Raw genomic sequence first — 20,599 nt, 5'->3', positions numbered from 1 at the left:
AAGTAGATAGAAGATAGATGGAAAATAACTGATGCGCGACAAGAGAATCAATAAAAAGAAGAAGCAAAGTACCGCTGAGACTAATAAATGGCGCAAACAACTCGGTGATGCGGCTACAAACTTTACTTTGCGATACTTTGGCGTGCGTGTAGAGTTACTGTAATATATGCCGACATAATGTGCACAGCAACATGGTAGACGACGCAAAGCGAAGTAATGACTGCGCTCGCGGGATGATGAAACATTGCTTCATTTACGATAAACAACTGTGTAATTAGCGAAGCGGAAAAATTTGTTCAACATTCGAGATATATTCTAGAAAATATTAACGGCATTAATTTTGCATGTGGTACTGCTATTAATAATAACGACGAAGCAGTAATTAGTACCAACATATTAAATGAAAATCATTTATGTCGTTCCGTGACTTGAAATTGAATTCGAAGTGATAAAATATATTGTTATTATATCAAAATATATAATTTCATGTGCGTCGTATGTAGATTGGTATGTAAATTGGTATAATGTTTATCACATGTATCTATGGAAAGAAATTTTACTATCTTCTTACTTAATGCAATGAATATATAATGTGTAACGTTACCATTGCGTGATACTATGACTGATTATATCGATGAAATGGTAAAATGGTAAATCACCACCAACTGTATCGTATTAACAATTCTCCTTCAGCGACACAATAATAAATTATACAATAATACTGATATTTTCTCATAAAAAACTATTAATCTTCTATAAAACGGAAATTATATCTTCGTCATTTTATACAAAACTAGAAGCTTTGCCGTATGATAAAACAATGTGTAAATCATATCTTGATAATATTTTGGTATCACGTTCCTCGCATGCGTATTCCGTGTAATTTGAGGCGTCTAAGACATGGAATTATTACTAAAGTACATCCAATCTCGAATAGATCGTAAACAATGATTTATAGTGTACGTGAACGCGGCTATGGAACATAAGCCAGGAATATGATCGTTCGTATTAAGTTGGGAACACGGCGGAAGCTGTAAGTGGTAATATCTGAAAGTGGTCAGCCAAATGGCCGACCTTATCATGCCTGCACTACTAACGGCAAGCAAGTGAATGCGCACCGTGCACGGTCAGACACAGCTGCTACTTCGGGTAACTTGCGAAATATTGGGACATAAAGCTACTATTTTACTAGTAATCCATTTCCTTTTAGTATATAAATTTTCGCAGTCCTAAAAGCAACAGAAATAAACAATTTTTTAAATAAACCACTTAAATAAAATACACAAATTAATTTCTATATACACTCGGTAAATTTACACGAATTATGCATATAAATTGTATTATTAACTAAAAAATTCATAGGTTTTGATTTATTCAGTTTAAAAAAATTAATTTTTTTTTCATCAAAAAATTTAGGTATAGGTAATTAAATATACTTTTCTACAATTTTCTGCCTTCCTTTCTCTTGTTAATTATTGCATGCGATACCTATTGTAGGTCGAATGTTATTATTCATTACGCATTGTCGATGCATCATCGCCGGATTACAAATTGCGATGAGAGCGCGTCAATATACTGCCGGGCGCACTTTTATGACGTTGGTGAAAGCTTGTTTCGTGGGAGATTGAAACTTTTTTTCCAGCCCCAATCTACGCGTGCAAAAGAGGCGAACGAGGCTTTTCTGACGCGGTAGCGAGCGAAAATTTAACAGAGTGGAAAGCAGAACGAGCTATACCAACCCTCGTACGACATAACGTCCACGAATATATATTCCCCAATCCATTCTTTTAACGTACACCATTGGCGATTATTTGAGAAAAATTTCGACAATTTTTTTCTTCATTTATTTCTCTGTTGAATATTTTTTCATCTTTTTATTTCATAATGTCTTTTTCATAACGTCTATTTAAGATGTAGCACACTAACTGTGTTGGTAACGTTTCAAAGCTTTTAAATAATTATAGAATATTATTATCTAAATATACAATTATTTGAATATTAACGTATAATTTCTACATACCGCCACATTAATGTAGTAATATTATGATACGAAGTAAATTAAGTACAACTAAAATTTATTATTCAACTGTTATGACTATAATTTCATAAAGAAAATTATTTTATTAATAACTCAAAATGCAAACAAGTTAATTATTCACAATCCCAAATGTTTTATATATACATATATATATATATATATATATATATATATATATATACATATATTTATTTTTCATTTATTATCCATTTATTTTAAAATTCTTATATTCTTGATTTATTATTTCGCTCATTACATGAAAATTTTAGCAGTAATGGATGGAAATTTGTCAAACAAGCACATAATTATGTACAAACATCGAAAAAAATTAACTCCAATGCTTTTTCTTAACAAGATATTTTGCGTGACATATTAAAGAAAATACGAGTATCTCTCTGCTTTCGTTTCGCAATTGGCGCTCCAATTTAACGAAATTATTCCGATTTGACGAATGACGTTCGTAGCACGAAATAATCGAAATCGCGTCGGTGGTATTTCCTCTCTCGACTTTGCGGATATTGGTGTCAGATATTCGAGAGCATTATTCTTCCCAAGACTTCGACGTATTCGAGCATTAGCGAAAAGCACGATGATTGCCGTGAAGATATTTTCCCGTTAATTTCATGCTTCCTTTTTAAACCGTGAGAGACTTTTATACTTCGTACAAGACAAATCAGCAAGATTTAAAATATAAATAAAAATGAGAAAGATATTTATAAAATAATAGAAACTAAAAGAGATTTCCTCTCACATCATTTGCATTACTCATATCTCTTAATCTATACAATTATTACACTCCGTTGTACTTATTATTTTTTAAAAAAATATTGTTTATAATTATTGTACTTATAAGAATCAAAGTAACAAAAAAACAAAAGACTGGGATTTATTACAAATATAAAGGAAACTGAAATTGCAAAGAATTATTATTTTAGGTTGACATTTGTAACAACGCTGCCTGTTATGTCATATTTATCTAAATATAATATTAACGGAATATAAAAAACGCTTTTAATAAATAAATTTATTTTTACTTATCTATAACTATTTACACTTTCTCGAGTTTAATTTACATTCGACTATTAAAATATTCCTAAATTAGGCAAACCTCACATGGAACTGGCAAATTGAATTTTTAAAGCTCCGCATCTCATCGAGCAGTCTCCCGAGTCATCCTCGTTAGCTATGCTTCTATTCGTCCCGGGAATCGGCATCCAAACGAACTACTTAATATTCTGGTAGCGTGCAATGTCCACGGCGGAGATGCGCGAAATACACTCGGATATCAATTGACGCGGAACATTTATTCCCGCAACTTTCGGTACAGCATCGTTCACTTGCTTCAAGCCAATGGCTGACAAGTTTACCACAACAGCAAAATTGTTGAACAAATTTCAAGCGATACGTGCTTTACACAAAATTCGTGTTGGCAAAAATATATTTTGTTCGTAACTTCCTTTGGTTTAATATAATTTTAACTTGTCGATAAAGACAAAAGATTTATTTATCGACAAAAATACAAACGTAAAATGTATAATGAAATATTGTTCAAATATAATATAAATATAATAAAAAAAACATAAATATATAATAAAATATATATAGAAGAGAGAGAAAACGACTGTCAGTATAATTGCTGCATAATAATAACTCCATACTTTATTAGCTCTTTTGTAATATAGAACAGTGCAAAATAAAACTTTAAAAAGATACCTCTTCGCGTTTTAATCAGATTCGTTTCATAATTTATCTTTCACAAATGAATAACTTGACAAAGTATTATTTCCAAAATCGCGAAAAATAAATAAAATTTATGTAAATAATTATGATAATTACATTCAGAAAATAAAATAGTTGAATAAGCGCTTAATAATTATTGCCTGTGATGGAAACAGACCTTTAGATTCATGATAAATTTAGAAACACATATCACCAATACAACGCGAATTTTCCGTTGTGTTTTCTAAACATAGCCAATATATACATTATACGTTCTATATTTATTAATCGATAATGTCAATATCTTATCATTGATGCTATATCAACAATTAGAATAACTTCAGTATTTATACTATGTGGGGATTACGATTTTTCTGACTTTTGTGATTTACGTCGCAAAAATCAGAAAAAAAAACAAAAAAATAAGAATAATTTACACGCAATCACTCTATTATATGCCTTTGTGTTATATTCGAATTTCGTTACGATATCAATTTTTTATTATTAATGTTAATAAAACCACTCTCATTTGAATCAAAGTCAAAGTAATAAAGAGCGCAATCATAATTCATATAAAATGATTACTGCTGTAGGAAATGCAAAAGGCTTAATGGTTATTTGGTGATACATATATATAGGTACAAGATGTCTGCCTAGCTGCTCTTCCCCTTCCCCCTCCACTTAACTATATCTTAATGAATAAATTATACAATAATGTGCTATTTATGCGCTTTCAAAATCCGCAAAAAAAATTTTTGCGCTCATTTCGTTTAGTTACACAAAAAAAATTTTTTTGTGGGAGGACTGAGTAGGCTATCAGTCAGTCCTCCCATATGTTAATATACACATATATATAGCAACCAATCTGAAAAATAAAATACGCAGGATTTATGCACTATTAATACGCTTTCATATTCACATAATTTCAATTTTTGTGCACATCCCTTTTGAAGCAAACAGTCATATTCATCCATAAATCATTCAAAATTGAAAAATTATGTTAGTTAACTATGCAAAATATAATTTCGATTTTTGAGGTTAAGGGACTTCTCTCTTGAAGCAAACAGGTTTAGGTAAAATACATATGTTTAACTCTTGTATTCTTTGTCTTGATGCTTGTATATATATATTTGGAATATGCGGCACTTTTAGAGAGCGGATTTATGCCTAAAGCATACAAAATGCGCAGATTAAATTCAGTGAATTAAATGCATTACTTGAAACATATACCTTATATCAATAATATATACAAATAATATATGCTCGTAATATATGCAAAAGATTAGAATTATTATCCATTATCTACTTCGTATGCATACTTATCATTCTTATCTTTCTTAATAAAACTTTGTAAACATATTTTATAAGTTACTATATACATCATTTTACATCTTATTTCTATTATTCTATTAAATTTTTTTATGAGCTGACATAAGCCCCCCCCTATAAGCCATATATTCCATTCCTAGAAGAAAGGATTAAAAAAATGCAAAGATTTTAAAAAGTTTTTTTTATATAAAAAATATTTTGAATTCCTAACATTTTTTCATAGTATTGGATAGTAAGTTTTTATTGATGTAGTTTATTTACCATAAACATACATATAGTATCTAATACTTGATAAATAATTAAATTTTTGTTAGACACGATGTATCAGGAAAGTTTAGTCAGTGACTTTTTTTTATCAAGAACTTATAGTTTTCAACATAGTCTCCTTTTAAAAAGGTATTGACTTATCAAATTCATGTACGTACCGGAGTTACTTTATTGTTTCTGAATTATTGTAAATCTTCTGAATTATTACAAATAAAAATGACATTGAATTATCATAAATGAGATAAACTTTTATTACGGCTGTTTCTCATGTCATATATGTAGTGTGTATTTTCTGTATATGGGATAAACTTCGTGTAAATCAGATTAGGCGCGCACAAAATCAGTGCATGAAGGAACGTGCAGGTAAAGTTATGCGAGATAAATCCGACAAATTATGCAAACCGCGGAAGACGGATAATGTCATCAAGTAGGGAAACGCTTGCAAATTCTGTACTGTTCGAGAAGCTTTTAGTCCGGCATGAATAATAGAGACGTGTCGTTCCCAAGGCAAGGATTTATAGCCGTTCACCCCAAAACTCCGCGCCATTTGTTTGCCCCTTTTCCTTCCCCAGCTTATTTTAAAGGATCAACAAAAAAAATTCACGGAAAAATAATATACTACTATCTATTTAATACTACTATCTATTTAAAAAATTTTCTTTTGCGGCATTCAAAAAAACTTGTGACTCTACGAGGAAAAGAAATATTTATTACAAGACATCTATTACGAAACATAAAGGTCATAATTTGAAGTTGAAAGGCGACAACTTGAAGTAATATCTTAGTAATTTTCGAGTTTCGCAAAGTTCTCTCCAATCTTTTGTAAGCAAAGAAAGTTAAGTAATCAGAGAGTGATGAAGAAAAGCGTTTACTACAAAGGGCCTACTGCTTCGACAGGATAGTCTCGGCGCAATGCGACGAAAAACAATAAAACAACACGCAACGGCCTGTGCGGACATTTTCCTTTGGTTGAATACGGCGGCAAAGCGGTAATTCGTCCCTACTTGGCAATTTTAGAAAGTTCCAGACGGCGGTCGCAACTTTATATTCATTAACGGCAAGTTGCAGAAAAGAGAGGCAGGCAAATTTTCTGAACCTCTGCGCGAGCGCATATTGCAAAGTTTCGCGCCGGTGAACTCGACGAATGGCAAGCCTTTCTTCAGCGTTTCCGGCAAAGCGGTTTCGACTTTTAGTAACGAACACCGCCCAATATTGCGGATGCTTTTAGCGAGCGAAGAAACATACAGCCAAAGAAATTTCTATCCTTTACGACATTTCAGACTGTATTCAGAATATCTTAAGATTCTCACACTTATCTATTTCTATCTCCTGATTCCCTCCAAATTGAAGTTACTTCCTTAATGTGAAGTACAAGAAAGGAAATAAAAGCTAAAATCTAGACTAGAAGCAATTAGTATAATGGTTACAAATATATGTTTCGGATTAAAAATAATTTTTTGTCTATTTTACTCAAATTTTAGCACAATAATAATATTTATATTTATTTAAGAAAAAAGGAATAAGAAATTAAAATACACTGAAAGAAGTTTTTTGATATTTTTGATTATATATAATTGTATGTGTAATGAAATTAATTAGGAGTTTTTTATGGTTTATACTGCAACAATGTACAAAATTAGTACAATCGTATCTAATAACAATCATATCTATATGTACAGTTCTCTCAAATATGAAAAAATTGTACTATAAATTATAATAATTTCATATAAAATATGATAAAATATCAAGATATAAATGATAAATGAAATTAATATTTTTATTTTTAGTAAATGCAATCACAATTATAGTGAATATAACTATTTTCTTGAAATCACTATTATTTACGTGATAATAATAAAACTAAAAAATATATTAAGAAAAGACTATAGATTTTCAAATAAAGTGTATGACTATTATTGTATTAATAGTGCAATTGATGTACATTGTTTGCGTCAAACAACTATTATATAAATACATAGTTATCCTAAAAAATGATTACAAATTTTAGTTAAATTATTATAATTGTAATTTTTCTCTCTCAATATACAAGATATTTTCATTGCAAAATCAAGAATAATTAACAGATACATCCCAGTTCATTTTGCGAAATACCATAAATTTTAAATAATTATTCGTCGCAACTGGAATCCTTTCATGTTTAAATAATTCCGTTAGTTCAGAATAGATAATGACACAAAATAAACCAGATTATTTCGTATAGTACGTCTATATGGCAATTTTCGTACAGAACTATTCAGACGGCAGATTGTTAAAACGAGTACTGTCTCAAGCGAGTTAACTTGAAAGGGGACTACGGAATTTCGGCTAATGCTGGGAAACTCGAATATACACCATTACGCGTCTGTTTGCCGCTAGATAACTAGGGATACACACGCATCGTGTGCGCAGTACATGGAATATATGGATACTACGTGCATTATACTACGTGCAATGTTCTATTGTTAGCGACTCCCGGATTATGTCATGTAATATTAAAGAGAATTGAGATAATAAGGTAGAAAATTCATTTCAAAAAATTATTCATTTATATGTCGTTTTAACAGTAGCCTAGTGTACTAAAAATATACATATGTAATATAAGTCATAAATTATCATTAATAAAATTGCCACTGTTGCAACATTACATGGGATATTATCACAAAATTAAATTTATTCTCGATTCCATATTATCTCATTAAATATAAATCCTTGGAACGTGAAATTAAATATTAAATATAATTCCTAATTAACGAACGAAAAACTTTTAAACTTTTCTGCAATTTATTCAAAGTTATAGCAATTTCAGGACGCGCATCTATTTCCTGCATAAATCACGACCGTGATTTATTCGAGGCAAAAATTTATACGGCAAATTTAAATTTGTACGGCAAATTGTCCGCAAGATCGGCCGTGTGTGCATGACTCGAGCATAACGTTCCGTAATTCCGCGCAATATATACGTGTTGTCGCATCGGGAGGGAACAACACGAATGCGCTGCCATTCGTTCGGAATGAAACTATAGAAGGAAGCAGAGGACGGTAGTTGATTATGATAGCGGTGTGGAAGAGGAGGAGAAATAGGAGGAAATGCATGGCAGACTCTCGTGTCCCAGGTGATCCCGCGTGCATGAAGCTGCGGCCGAACGAACTGTGCGTATGCTTTTCGACTCGATGACTAACCAGGCCCGGTTAATTGACCAGACGTATTTACCGCGGCACAAAGCAGCCACGACCGGAACCAACGTGACATTGTTCATGAATTGTTCGTTCGCCATCAAACGAAGCGCGCGAGATCAATCTTACTCAGCGTTTAATCGAATGCAAATAACTTAAATTTACTTCTCTGGGAAGAGAACGACGGCGGAAGGTTTCGTTAAACCTTAACGAAGCAATATTACATTCGAGTTTATATTGCGTCGTAAAATGAACGTAACATCTCTGCGATGAAATAAAGATTTTCTGATAATACAACCGACGTCGAATATTACTTCCTTTTTTCTCTTCATTTTTTTTCAGTGAACCGATTTACCGATTTTTCCCTCTCAATTTGGCGCGGACACAATACCCCGTTCGTGACAAAAAGAGAAAAGTGTAATTTTTTCAGGTGCGGTATTTTCAGCTTTGTGCTGATATATATGTAGATATAATGGAAATCATTTGACGAATTTTACTACGAGACGGGTTTAACGCTGGAGCAATTCCAGTCCAATTTACACAGTATATCCCAGATGTATCGCTATTGCAGGTAGCACGGATCATTGTGAATACGAAGCGAAGCATTAATGTCATACGAATAATTGTAGAGTAGATAGGTAACTCGAGACTGGAGATTATTTAACCATTATAAATATCAAGCTTTAATCCACTCCCCGCGAATGATGATGTATTTCTCTCGATACTCACGCAGAAACGTATCATGTTCTCGATTTCATGGGAAATGAACGAAAACCGCACGCCGTAAAATCGGAATTAAAATATACGCGAGTGAAATCAAGAAAACAGCGTAATCTGTACTAACGCGATGAATTAGAACGAATTTAAACATTACTTTTCCTGCATTCGTTGAGCGCGCGTTATCATGTCGATACAAAAGTGTTTTGCATTTTGAGCCGCGACCGAGCATGAAATCAATTATCGTTGTCGCCGGAGATCCGACCTTTCCCCGATATTTATTTAGCATTAAAGCGCGATCGTCGTTATCCTCGCAGTGCTGCGTTCTAACCGGTGGTCGTAAATCAGGTGAGGAAACCTGCCTGCGACGTCTCCGATAGTAATGAATTGGAGAGTCGGTCGACGGCGAGAACGCATTGTAACCTCGAGTTTCCACGCACCGCCGATGCGGCGTATGAATTTCAAGGGAATTAATGGCACCGGATTATATCTCGTAATCACGTATCTATCACACGAACGACGTGCCCTCCCTGTGGACCTATTTCGAACAAAGGGGAATCGAGTCTCCGCCACGTTCGACTATTAAAATGCAATTACCGATGAACCGTTTAACTCTTATTACAAGCATGGCCGGCCGGATCGATTGTCACGAAAAAGATTCTAAAAACAGATTACTAAAAGGTTTCTAAAAACAGGTGCATGAATATTAGCGACATTTTGAGAAAGATAATGGTAGATATTTGTGGACATAACATTGATTATATAACATATTAATTACGAAATATATTGCGCGAATGAGAGAAGAGAAAGATATACGTAAAAAGATATGACCTGAAAAAGATTATTTAAGAACCAAAAATGTGAAAATCAATATAAATTAAATTATTTATATTTTTCGTGGATTTTCAAGTAAATTTTTAATCATAACTGGTTTAAATTTGAAATATTAATTATTCTCCCTCAAATATGAAATAGATTTATAAAATTAATATTATATCATATGGAGACAATAGATTCACATAAAGAGTAAAAATAGAGGTCAGGATCAAGCATGATCGGCAAAAATGTTTCCTTCGAGAATTCGAAGAACAAGTGATGAATACAAATCTGCACGTTTTCAAAAGACTCCTTCGTTTTAGATATCAGTCGCGTGACGGTACGTTGTAAACACAGAATTGTAGAATGATGCAAGAAAGTATAATTAATAATTTCTAGAAAAAAGTTACTCGACACGCTCCGACAACCATCCGGTGAGTAATGCAATAAACAGAATTGCAATTGCTCGTAAATTGTGGGTCAAGCAAAAGGCAGATCATTAGAAGTCTTAGGCAAGATAAGACATTTCTGTATCTCCAATTATCAATCTTCGATTACATTCGCTCGAGAAATTAAATTTAAAGCGCACTATAGCTTTACAAGCTACATGATGAAATTATTATTTCAGGAATTAGTCTATTTGAAAATATATAATCCGGATTTAATAAACTTCATTAATTCGATTATATAATAAATCTTATCAATTGGCGTTCCTGAATTTATAGAATTATATTAACGAAAGTTGATTTAAATTAAAGAAAAATTTTAAAGATTCTTTAAAATAGAGACTTTAAATGTGATTAACAATTACGTACTTAGCTTTAAGTAATCTTTTTCTTAAATTTTGTATTATTATGATTATATACCTATATAAATAAATATTTTTTTCTTACTATCCACATTACTATAAACGTACTATAACGTTGATGAACACCAATGTTATAATAATAATCATTTTTTCACTTATTATGTTTTTTATCACGAATGAAACATTATTATATCGCAAACAAAACGCTTTGTCAAGAGAGGAAATTCTTTTATTCAATCTGTAAGTAACTCTTTCCATCTACCGTACTTTGCTATGAATTACAAGGGACCCTCCTTCATAGAATTCACTCGTCGCATCGGAGGCAACGACGTCTCTTCTTCATTCATACGTGTCCAGAATCATTGACCGCGACCACAACTACGTGACAGGATGACGGCCGCGCCTTGGGAAAGAGGACGAAGGTAAGAAGGGAGACGTGCGCGGTTCAAGAAGTTTGGTTCTCCGGTAACGGAATGTACACTAGAATCTTGAGAGTGCTCCACGTGGCTCACAAGGGGCTACTTCGTAGGAATGTAACGTACAATTTCGCATTGTCACGAACGTCAAGAACATTCGGAAGGATTAGTTACTTCAACGAGCTCCTGCGCTTGCGGTTTTGGTGCACCGTACTAACTTAAATAGCCAATAACGCATCGCCTTAACCTTTTTTTCGTTACAATATTTTTATTATATTTTATTATATTTGTTCACGAAAGAGAAAAGAGACATCGCGGTCCTAAGAAAATTCTCCTATAGACAATGTTTGTAATATATAATATTCAGAATTGTAGAATAAAAAGGCTCCATATCAATATTAATTTTTTATACTTTACCATTTTTAAATGCTAAACAAATGTCTCGTTTAAGAACACATATAATTTTAGAAATTATTTAAATTTAAATTTTTAAAAATTAATTTAAATTAATTTAATTTATAGTACTTAATAACTAATTTCGATGTCTACGATTTTTTATGTAAAGAGAACTGCTCCTTTCCTAATCATTGTCATTACATAGTTTTTTGTAGTAAGAGTGATAATCGATGTGCTTATCGACCAATTTGACACAATCATGTTAATTAAGAGTCAGAAACTTACGATGGCCTGTTGATCGACCCCGTTCGGAGGCGGAGGCGGACTGAAACTGGCAGCGGTCGGCGCACCAGGGGCGGCGGGATGAGGTGCGCCTGCCGCAGGCGGCACCTGGGGCCCGCCGGTCGGGGGTGGTTGCTGGGATGCACCGGCATTCTCCTCCTTCACCGTCACTGGTGGTGGTGGCTTAACGTCACCGGCTGCACCGGCTGCCCCCACGACACCCGCGACCCCGTTTACCGGAGGAGGGAAGACACCCCCACCATAGGGCGCAGCCATCCCTGTCTGCACCATATGCTGAAAAAAAAATAATTTCCTGTGAGTTTCAATGCTCAATCAAAGCAACATAATATTAAGGGCAAGAATAAATTAAAGGATTATTTTAATATCGATAAATGCACTGAAAAAAAAAAATGTTATATCAACTACATTATTTGAATTGAAAACAATTATATTAAATTAATAACACTATTAATGAAACAAATACGTGCTCTAGTTTTAATAACATTTTATTTGTTTCATTAATAGTTATGAATAAATAAAATTATTATCAATTAAAATAATGTTATTGATATAACATCTTTTTCAGTATATAAATGTGACTTTAATGACTTGAAAAGTTTAGGATTTCATACAAATTCGTTTTTTCTTGTAAGACTACTAAGAATAATGATTTAATTAATTTATGACTATAACTTGATTACTTTTCTTATCACTATTTGTTAATACATACTCAATTATACGTATCAATATTAATATAAGTTACAAACATCAAATCAAGAACAGAAAATTGATAATTACTAATTAAAATTTTCTGATGTCTCTAAGAGTTAAATATTTACTAAATTATCTTGCCATATAATTATTTTATATTGATTTTATACGATCTAATAAATGGAGACATCTCTAGCTTAAAAAATGAATTATCTTTCAATTACTCTTGTAATTTTTAATAAAATCAAAACACTATTTATAATTTATAATAATTTAAATAGATAATAATAATATATCTTATTAACTTTCTCTAACGTTCAAACACTATCTCGTCCATCATTCGCAATTTAAGGAAGAGAAATATTTTTCATACTATAAGTAGATTTGATTCAGTTTTTCTGGTCTCTCCGAGATCGTTAGAGATGAAAGATAATGGCGAAAATGGCGTTGCCAATTTTTCGTGCGGTGGCGAACTATTCACCGTGACCGCAGGCAATCGTACTCATAGTAGAAAGATTTCTGGCAATGTTCCATTGGAATGTCGTGGCGGGCCACGATTGGTTGAATAATACCTCAACGCGAATCTAGTTCGGTAAAAACATTCTTATCCCAAAAATATAAAAGAACTAATCTTTCTCATCTAAAGTCAAAGCTTGATTCTCTTTTTTATAAAATTCACAAATAAATCAACACATAAATATTTCAGACAAAAAAATGTTCTTGTTAATTTTAGGCTTAAAAAGTTGGATTAACAATTTACTAAATAAAAACTATAAATACTTTTAACCTTTTATTACTACACGTAAAGTGTTCAGAAACATTCCCACCTTATAAACTCACTAAACATAAATGCTATTTATATACATTATAATATTTTGTGAAAATTATTTTACAATTTAAAAACAATTTTTGCATTTATCTTTATTTAAAAGATACCTATACAAAATATTATCAATCTTTATTTAATTGTAAATAGTTAAAGAAATTATTGAAAAATGAGATAAACTGAGGTGTCAAAAACGCTATATAAGTAATCATATTTTAAAACATCACGCAAGTAATGTAAAATTAAATACTTAAATTGCAATATCAGATAATAAAATATTCAATATCAGATAATAAATACGTAATGTGGATATAAATTAATCATTGTATAATTCGCGTTAATATATACTATATTAAATATATTATAACAAATAAAGCTATGATAAAACATTTGTTCATGAAGATACAACTATAAAATATAAATTTTTATATACTTACAATTTTTACTTTGAGATCGTTTATTAAACTCTATGTCAGATAAAAATGATCAATTTTAATTAAATGATTTATAAAAAACAGGTTATGAAACAATAAAAATTCTTTCAGTAGCTAAGCGCATGTGAAAAATTATCAACATTCAACCAGACTTTCTAGTTTCGCTACAAGGTCAGATAGTTTAAGTAGAGACAATTTTATAGAACGTGTAAAAGGCGGAGAAGGATCTGCGGGACGGCAAACGATTTACTATGGACAGCAGAGGGTAACTATAATTTATGGTACGCCCCCGGGCTGTGCCATCCACAATCTCGCGCGTGGCAGGTTACAGATGGTTTGTCCAGTTCTCCCTTCTCTCGAGATTATTTCTGAACGCTACCCCTCGACCTCGCTCCGCTACGAGAGAGCAAAGAGCCATTTGTTATTCCTACCTTGAACATTTTTCTGAAAACTCGATTTAGACCGGATTTCACCGATACGCACCGGCCGCGCGAGCGAACGGAGATGAAGTCGCGCGAGCAAGAGCCCTTTGTTAAGTCTGAGAAATGAAGAACGTGGTCTCAGTAATTATGGAATATCCGACATCAACAAAGTGCTGCAGCGATCCAGATGATTCCTCGCGTCTGATTACGATAGCAGAGTGTATGATAAATTAGCAGCTGTCGTTTATATGAAAATGTCAGAAGTAATGAATGTGTAAGAACAGAAGTGTGATTTATCATTTTATAATACGTGATATACCATATAAAAGCAATGAGAAATATATATCATATAAAAGCAATGAGAAATATATAATATATCATAAATGCATATGTGCAGAACATTGTGCCTCTCTTTTAATTGTAAAATTAATGTTTTAATTAATGTTTTAATATTTAAAATGCATAATTATAATCCATGTCGATATCGTCAATATTGAATCCACACACTTATATAATAAATCTAATTTCATTTAATTTCATTTATATTATATTTAATTTATATTATTTTTAAATTTTATATTTATTTTTATTATCTCAGAATGTGATTTCTTTGAAAATTGATTTCGTAAAGTTTGTCGCAATTTCATTTGCTAAAGCTGTATACTGAATATCAAATTATCTTTTCAAATTTTGTAACACGAAGACAATTTTTTCCGAGATTAAATTACGGATACACAGAGATAAATAGAATTCTAACAAAATTGCAAAAAAAACTGTTAGACCAAGATTTCAAAAGTCTGATCACGATCGGTGATATTAACAAGAAAAATCTAATGAACACAATGAATAGAAACAAGAGAGGTAATCTCTGCCAGAAAGTATACATTGTTCATACAGAAGACAATCAATGAAAAGATACGTGGAGCAGTTACCCCACATGTGAAGGAATCCCTTTAGAAAAGCCTCGAGGCGAATGAGAACTAAAACTAAGTTTAAGCGAAATTGAGGAAAGTCGCTTCTGGCTCTGCACATCACATTCCCCTTCTATCGGCTTTCTATTCCGCAAGCGTAACTTAATCAACGAAAGGGACAAGATAAGAAAAAGGAGAGCGTATACGCTCAAGAACGTGATCCCGAACCGACCTAATTTTCCCTGGCACGGGAAATATGTCTTCCGATTGGTTGAGATAAAGTCACGACTCTTCGTCCTGATCACGAAGATAAAGAACATTAGGAAGGATTAAAAACGCTTTAATCTCCTTAGTCGATAAGTACGAAGAAATATTATAGATTTAACTTCCCGATCACTAACTGTTCCGTTAATTTTTCTAATTTGTTTAGAATGAACGCGTTCGCGAATAAGAGAAAATCTTGGCAAAAGTTTTAACTTTGCAATATAGTCGAGTGTAGATATTTCTTCGCATGTCGTAATAGCTGCCGGAAGTTGGAATGCGGCATGTTAAAATTAAACTCGAGTCACGTCAAATCGAATCAAATTTAAGTCACGTTCATAAGCGGAGCTAGAAGGAAGTTTCTGTCTGCCACGAATAAAATATTACGTTAAAATTATTCGTGTTAGCAGACAACGGAATGTTTGTGTGACACGGACAAATAATTAAAAAAAAAAATTCTTTAAATATCGCAGAAATTTATCAACGTTGCAAAATATCGTGCGAATATTGTAGAAAAGAATAAGTATCTTTGATACCCCATTGTCGAACTTAAAATTCTCAATTCCATTTTAGTGAATGGTTTGTTCTCGCTCGGTCAATGACAGTCTAACAGTTCTTTGTCGTCTGTTCCTTCTTCTTTCCTTTTTTTTTATGATCGTGAACAGAGCGAGACTTCCCGCGAGCGATAGTACATACAAGGGACCATTCAGAGCATGCTTCCCCTTCGGCATCAGCGGACCATGTCGTCACAGCTAGCTGGGCCTTACGGCGATCGCGTGCGCGAGCTTGAGGAACGTAATGAAAAAAAATTTTAATGACTCCCCCCCAACGTTAATTCAATCAGCTACATCGGGCGTAGAGAATGAATGACGAAATGCATGGCGCTTTAGTGCCGTTTCTACTTGGTATAATGCAATGCATTCGCCATTGCTTAATTAGATACTCGAGGCAAATGATTATTCGAACGGTTATGCGAATTGTCGATTCATCTTCTATTGAGTTCACACGAATAATATGAGCATCGTTGAATCTAATATAATCCTCTAATTTTAAACTAAATTAAATTTGAATTGTATTATAATTAAAATGAAATATTTTTCCGAGAAATTTTTATTTTAATTTCAAACAATTTAATTATGCATTAATCATAGAAGAAATAATTTTGCTGAATGAATTTGTTAAGTATCTAAAAAATTAAATTATAGATACAAATCTGAAAATAATTTTGTTGAATCGTCAAACTAATTATGTTAGAAAATTCAAGATATTGGAAACAATATTTAGTAATCAATTTGAACGTCCTTACATACGTAATTATCTTGGTCCAAAATTATTTTCAGATCTATATCTCTCTAAGTAAATTTGTAGATCTTTAACGAAATCATTCTTTTCGTAAATTTTAATTTTATGAATTGTAGTTTTTTTCTTAATTTTCATTATAAAAAAAAATTATCAAAATAACATAGAATTTGAAAGATTTAAAAAGTAATTAAAGAAAATAATTTAGTTTTTTAGCTATATATTGTATTTAATATTATTTATAAATTATAAAAGAAGAGATAGAGAGGAACGCAAAGAGATAAAATTTTAAATAAATAAAATCGTATTACTTCATACCGTTTGCCCTTCGATTTTCGTGAACTTTGTACACCACAGGATTGGCAAGGATGATCGTTACAACCTAAAGTACTCATACGGATCACTTGCATCTCGTGTTACGAAGAGCTAAGCTAGTACGAAATCCGAGTTATCTCAACGTATCGGCCTCTCTGCTTCAGATCGATTCATGCGAGTACTATATCAGACTAACGACCTATTTCGAGAATACCATCGACCAAACAAAAAGGCACTTTTCGCATGCATAACGCCTGTCTTATCGACTAAAATTGGGGGGGTTGAGAGGCGAATAACCGGCAAACCAGGGAACTGGCTTGTCGATCTACATGGAGAATCAACGTTATCGGAATTGGCAGTAGAAAAAGCGGACGCGATAGCTATGAGAGGAAACTGTTTCGCGCGGGTCCGCGAGGAGATGCGCAAATCGAAATGGATTGCATAAACACCGTTTCATCGCGCAGTCTCACACAGCAGTCTCGCATAGCACAAATTCTTCTATTCTATAACAGAAACACATGTATCAAATCAAAATATTTTGAATAAATAACATGGTTCTCTGAAATTCACTAAAAATTTTATTACCAGTTTTGTTACTAATTTTTATTAATAAGATTTTTGTTAAAAAAAAAATGTTTCAATGTCAAAATCATAAAAATAAAATTGTGAGACATAAATTTATTTCGAATAATTATCTACCAGGACTCATATATTCTAGTTATGAATTAATGAAGGTATGACAAATGCGGAGGGTTTTATGAAAAAAGAATAAATTAACTCTTAACGAATAGAGAATTAACTTAATTATAAAATACACAATTGCGTTAGCAACGCGGAACTTAGCATTTTAAACTTAATTCGCGCGAAACTGCTGTTTTGCGAATTAACTCATTTTCGTAATATCAAATATGGAAATGATATTATTACAATTTTATAGAATAGCTACAAAATAATAGATACGTTTGTAATTCCGTGCTCCGTTCGAGACAATGGCGTAGCTCGGGAAACAGCTTATTTGCGCGTTGCTATTCGCAGCTGTATCAGGATGCATAGCGCCATGTTTGAAATGCAAAAACGAGCATCTCGATGCTACACCAACGATACAACCGCTACGGAAAAATTAAGAAAGACGCATCCCCCACGGCCAAGAAAGAAACAATGCGATTTTCCAGAAATATGTACCTCTTTCGGATATTATCATATATTAACGAAAAATAATACCAAGATAAATGCAATTTTCATTAATTTTATGAAATTTCGTTATATTCATATTTTAAAAAAGTACACAAATAAAAAGAAAAGAAAAATAGAAGGATAAATTTAAAAAAAATTATAAGAAAAAAGCTACTATAAAATAATACGTTCCAATTTGTAACAATTAAAAGCATTTTTTTTAAAAAACAAAACGTGCTTGCAAAAAAGATCTGTTAAAAACAGGAATCAGAAAGCATACTGCCTCATGCTGACTTGCATAAACACAACTAAAATACTTTCTATCTATATACTGTTTAACTTTCCCTCGCATTTAGTTAACACTAAGCTTAAACGAATGATGAACTAGAGATTTTCTTCCCCCATTACTTATTATTTAATATTATAATTCAAATTACAACAAGAAAAAAACAGTAATTTACCTAATACAATAATTTGGATCAAATATAATTGAACGACGAAAAATCCAAAACATAATTAAAAGTTTATAAGTGGCATAACAAATGCTGTTTAAAAATCTATAAAAGTACCTACAACGCATCTACTTTCATGAAGATTTCCGTAGAGCGGTGCAACTGCCATTACATCATATCCAGAAAGCGAGCAATAATTTCAGTGGCAGACACACATACACACATAATACGCATAGCAGGAGCAAAGTGCTCGTAATTTAACCATCGGGTTTTCATCTCAAGTACTCTCACGGGTATGCCGACACGGGGCGATTTTAAGTTTCTGCGACAGCGGTTTGCCCTTGAGTATTAGGATTCGAAATGCGCGCTGGTAGTACAACCACCCTTCCTCGTCCTTTCGATGTTTTGACGCCAGCAAAGCGAACGAGAGCCGCCAAGAATAAACCTGAAATCAATAGCGAACACAAGACCCGAGAGAGCAAGAGAAAGAGAGACAAAGAACAAGGCAAAAGCTAGAATAGAAACAGAGAGAAAGCGGATAATGGCGGGAGATTTTCCGACCCAACGAGTTTAAAGTACATCCGGCATATCCTTCTCTATGCGTTCCACTTTGCCTGTGTAGATCTTTCGTCTTATGATTGCCAAAGTCTCATTTTGATGCCGGACGAGAATAAGCATCTATAGAAAATATTATGAATCTTTATTACGTGACGTTTCCCAGAATTGACAAGCTAAAAAATATTGACGGAAATCATAAAAATGTTTTATGATGCGTGTTATTTAGTTTCTGCGATACGTTGTGCACTGAGACGATACTATCATTTTTATTATATGACTGTTACGGTTGACTGCGTTAATAATATTATCAGCTCTTGTTATTACTATTAATTTATAACTTGGAAATTGAGCATAGTAGAAATATTTTATCCCAATCAAAAGTTAAAAGCTGAACATGATGACGGACAGCCAACAATGCTTATTAATCATTGCTTGTATCAATTCGATCAATTTTATAATATTCTTTAATAGAAAATTAATTCTCATTTTAAATAAATAATAATGAATTTTTCTAAAATTATCTTGATAGCAAAATTATTTTTAGATCTGTCTATTTCTAAATTTTTTAATATTTCAGCAAAATCGATCTTTCTGTATAGGAGACAGAAAGAGATCTGGAAATATATTTTAATTCGCGAAATCGTTACAATCCAGCCAGCCAATCGGTTATAACAACACGGTGGAAGAGAATGCGATCTCTTCCATTCTCATTCCTAAATGCCTCCTTCTCGCACGATCGCTCTTTTCCTCATTCCCCTCACTCGCCGAGTTAAATACTCTAATTCGCGCTAATGGATGGCCCGTTGCTAGTGGATCGTTTCTAAAGAGCCTCTTCCCGATCGGGAGGGACGCGTCATTCAGCAGAGCGTATTCACACCACTTGGGCCCATGTAACAAAGCGTCGTCAATAACCGGGCCCTGTTCTCCTGAGATCGACATCTAGCCGCACAAAGGAAATCGCCCATTTGATAGGAGTGCCTGACGTAGCATTGCAATCTTACATTAATTATGTAGCGGTTAGTCAATATACAATACATGTACACAACGGAGCATAAAAGTCGTTGTCTACGTGGTAATTACATCCGCCATCGATCGTCGACATCGATCGGCTCTTCCGTCACGTAATGAGAGACGTTACGTAAGTAGCTTCGCGTATGTCTCTCTCTCTCTCTCTCNCTCNCTCTCTCTCTTCTCTCTCTCNTCGTACGCTCCGTACCGTACGTACCGGTACGTACGTCGACGACGTACGCGNGTACGTACGTACGTACGACGTCG

General features: G+C 32.9%; 1 protein-coding gene across 1 annotated transcript in view; it reads right to left on the bottom strand.

Moving 5' to 3' along the window:
- LOC105618435 (RNA binding protein fox-1 homolog 2) overlaps positions 1-12,238 on the bottom strand; it is a 102,450-nt gene extending 90,212 nt beyond the window's left edge. Inside the window, exon 1 of the mRNA XM_012199975.1 lies at positions 11,966-12,238. Within this exon, the coding sequence (XP_012055365.1) occupies positions 11,966-12,238 (273 nt within the window). The remainder of the gene's footprint in view (positions 1-11,965) is intronic.
- Positions 12,239-20,599: the final 8,361 nt, after the last annotated feature.

Source organism: Atta cephalotes, assembly GCF_000143395.1.
Source record: "Atta cephalotes unplaced genomic scaffold scaffold00016, whole genome shotgun sequence".
NCBI classification, from domain to species: Eukaryota; Metazoa; Arthropoda; class Insecta; order Hymenoptera; family Formicidae; genus Atta; species Atta cephalotes.
This window is presented reverse-complemented; position numbering and strand designations above follow the sequence as displayed.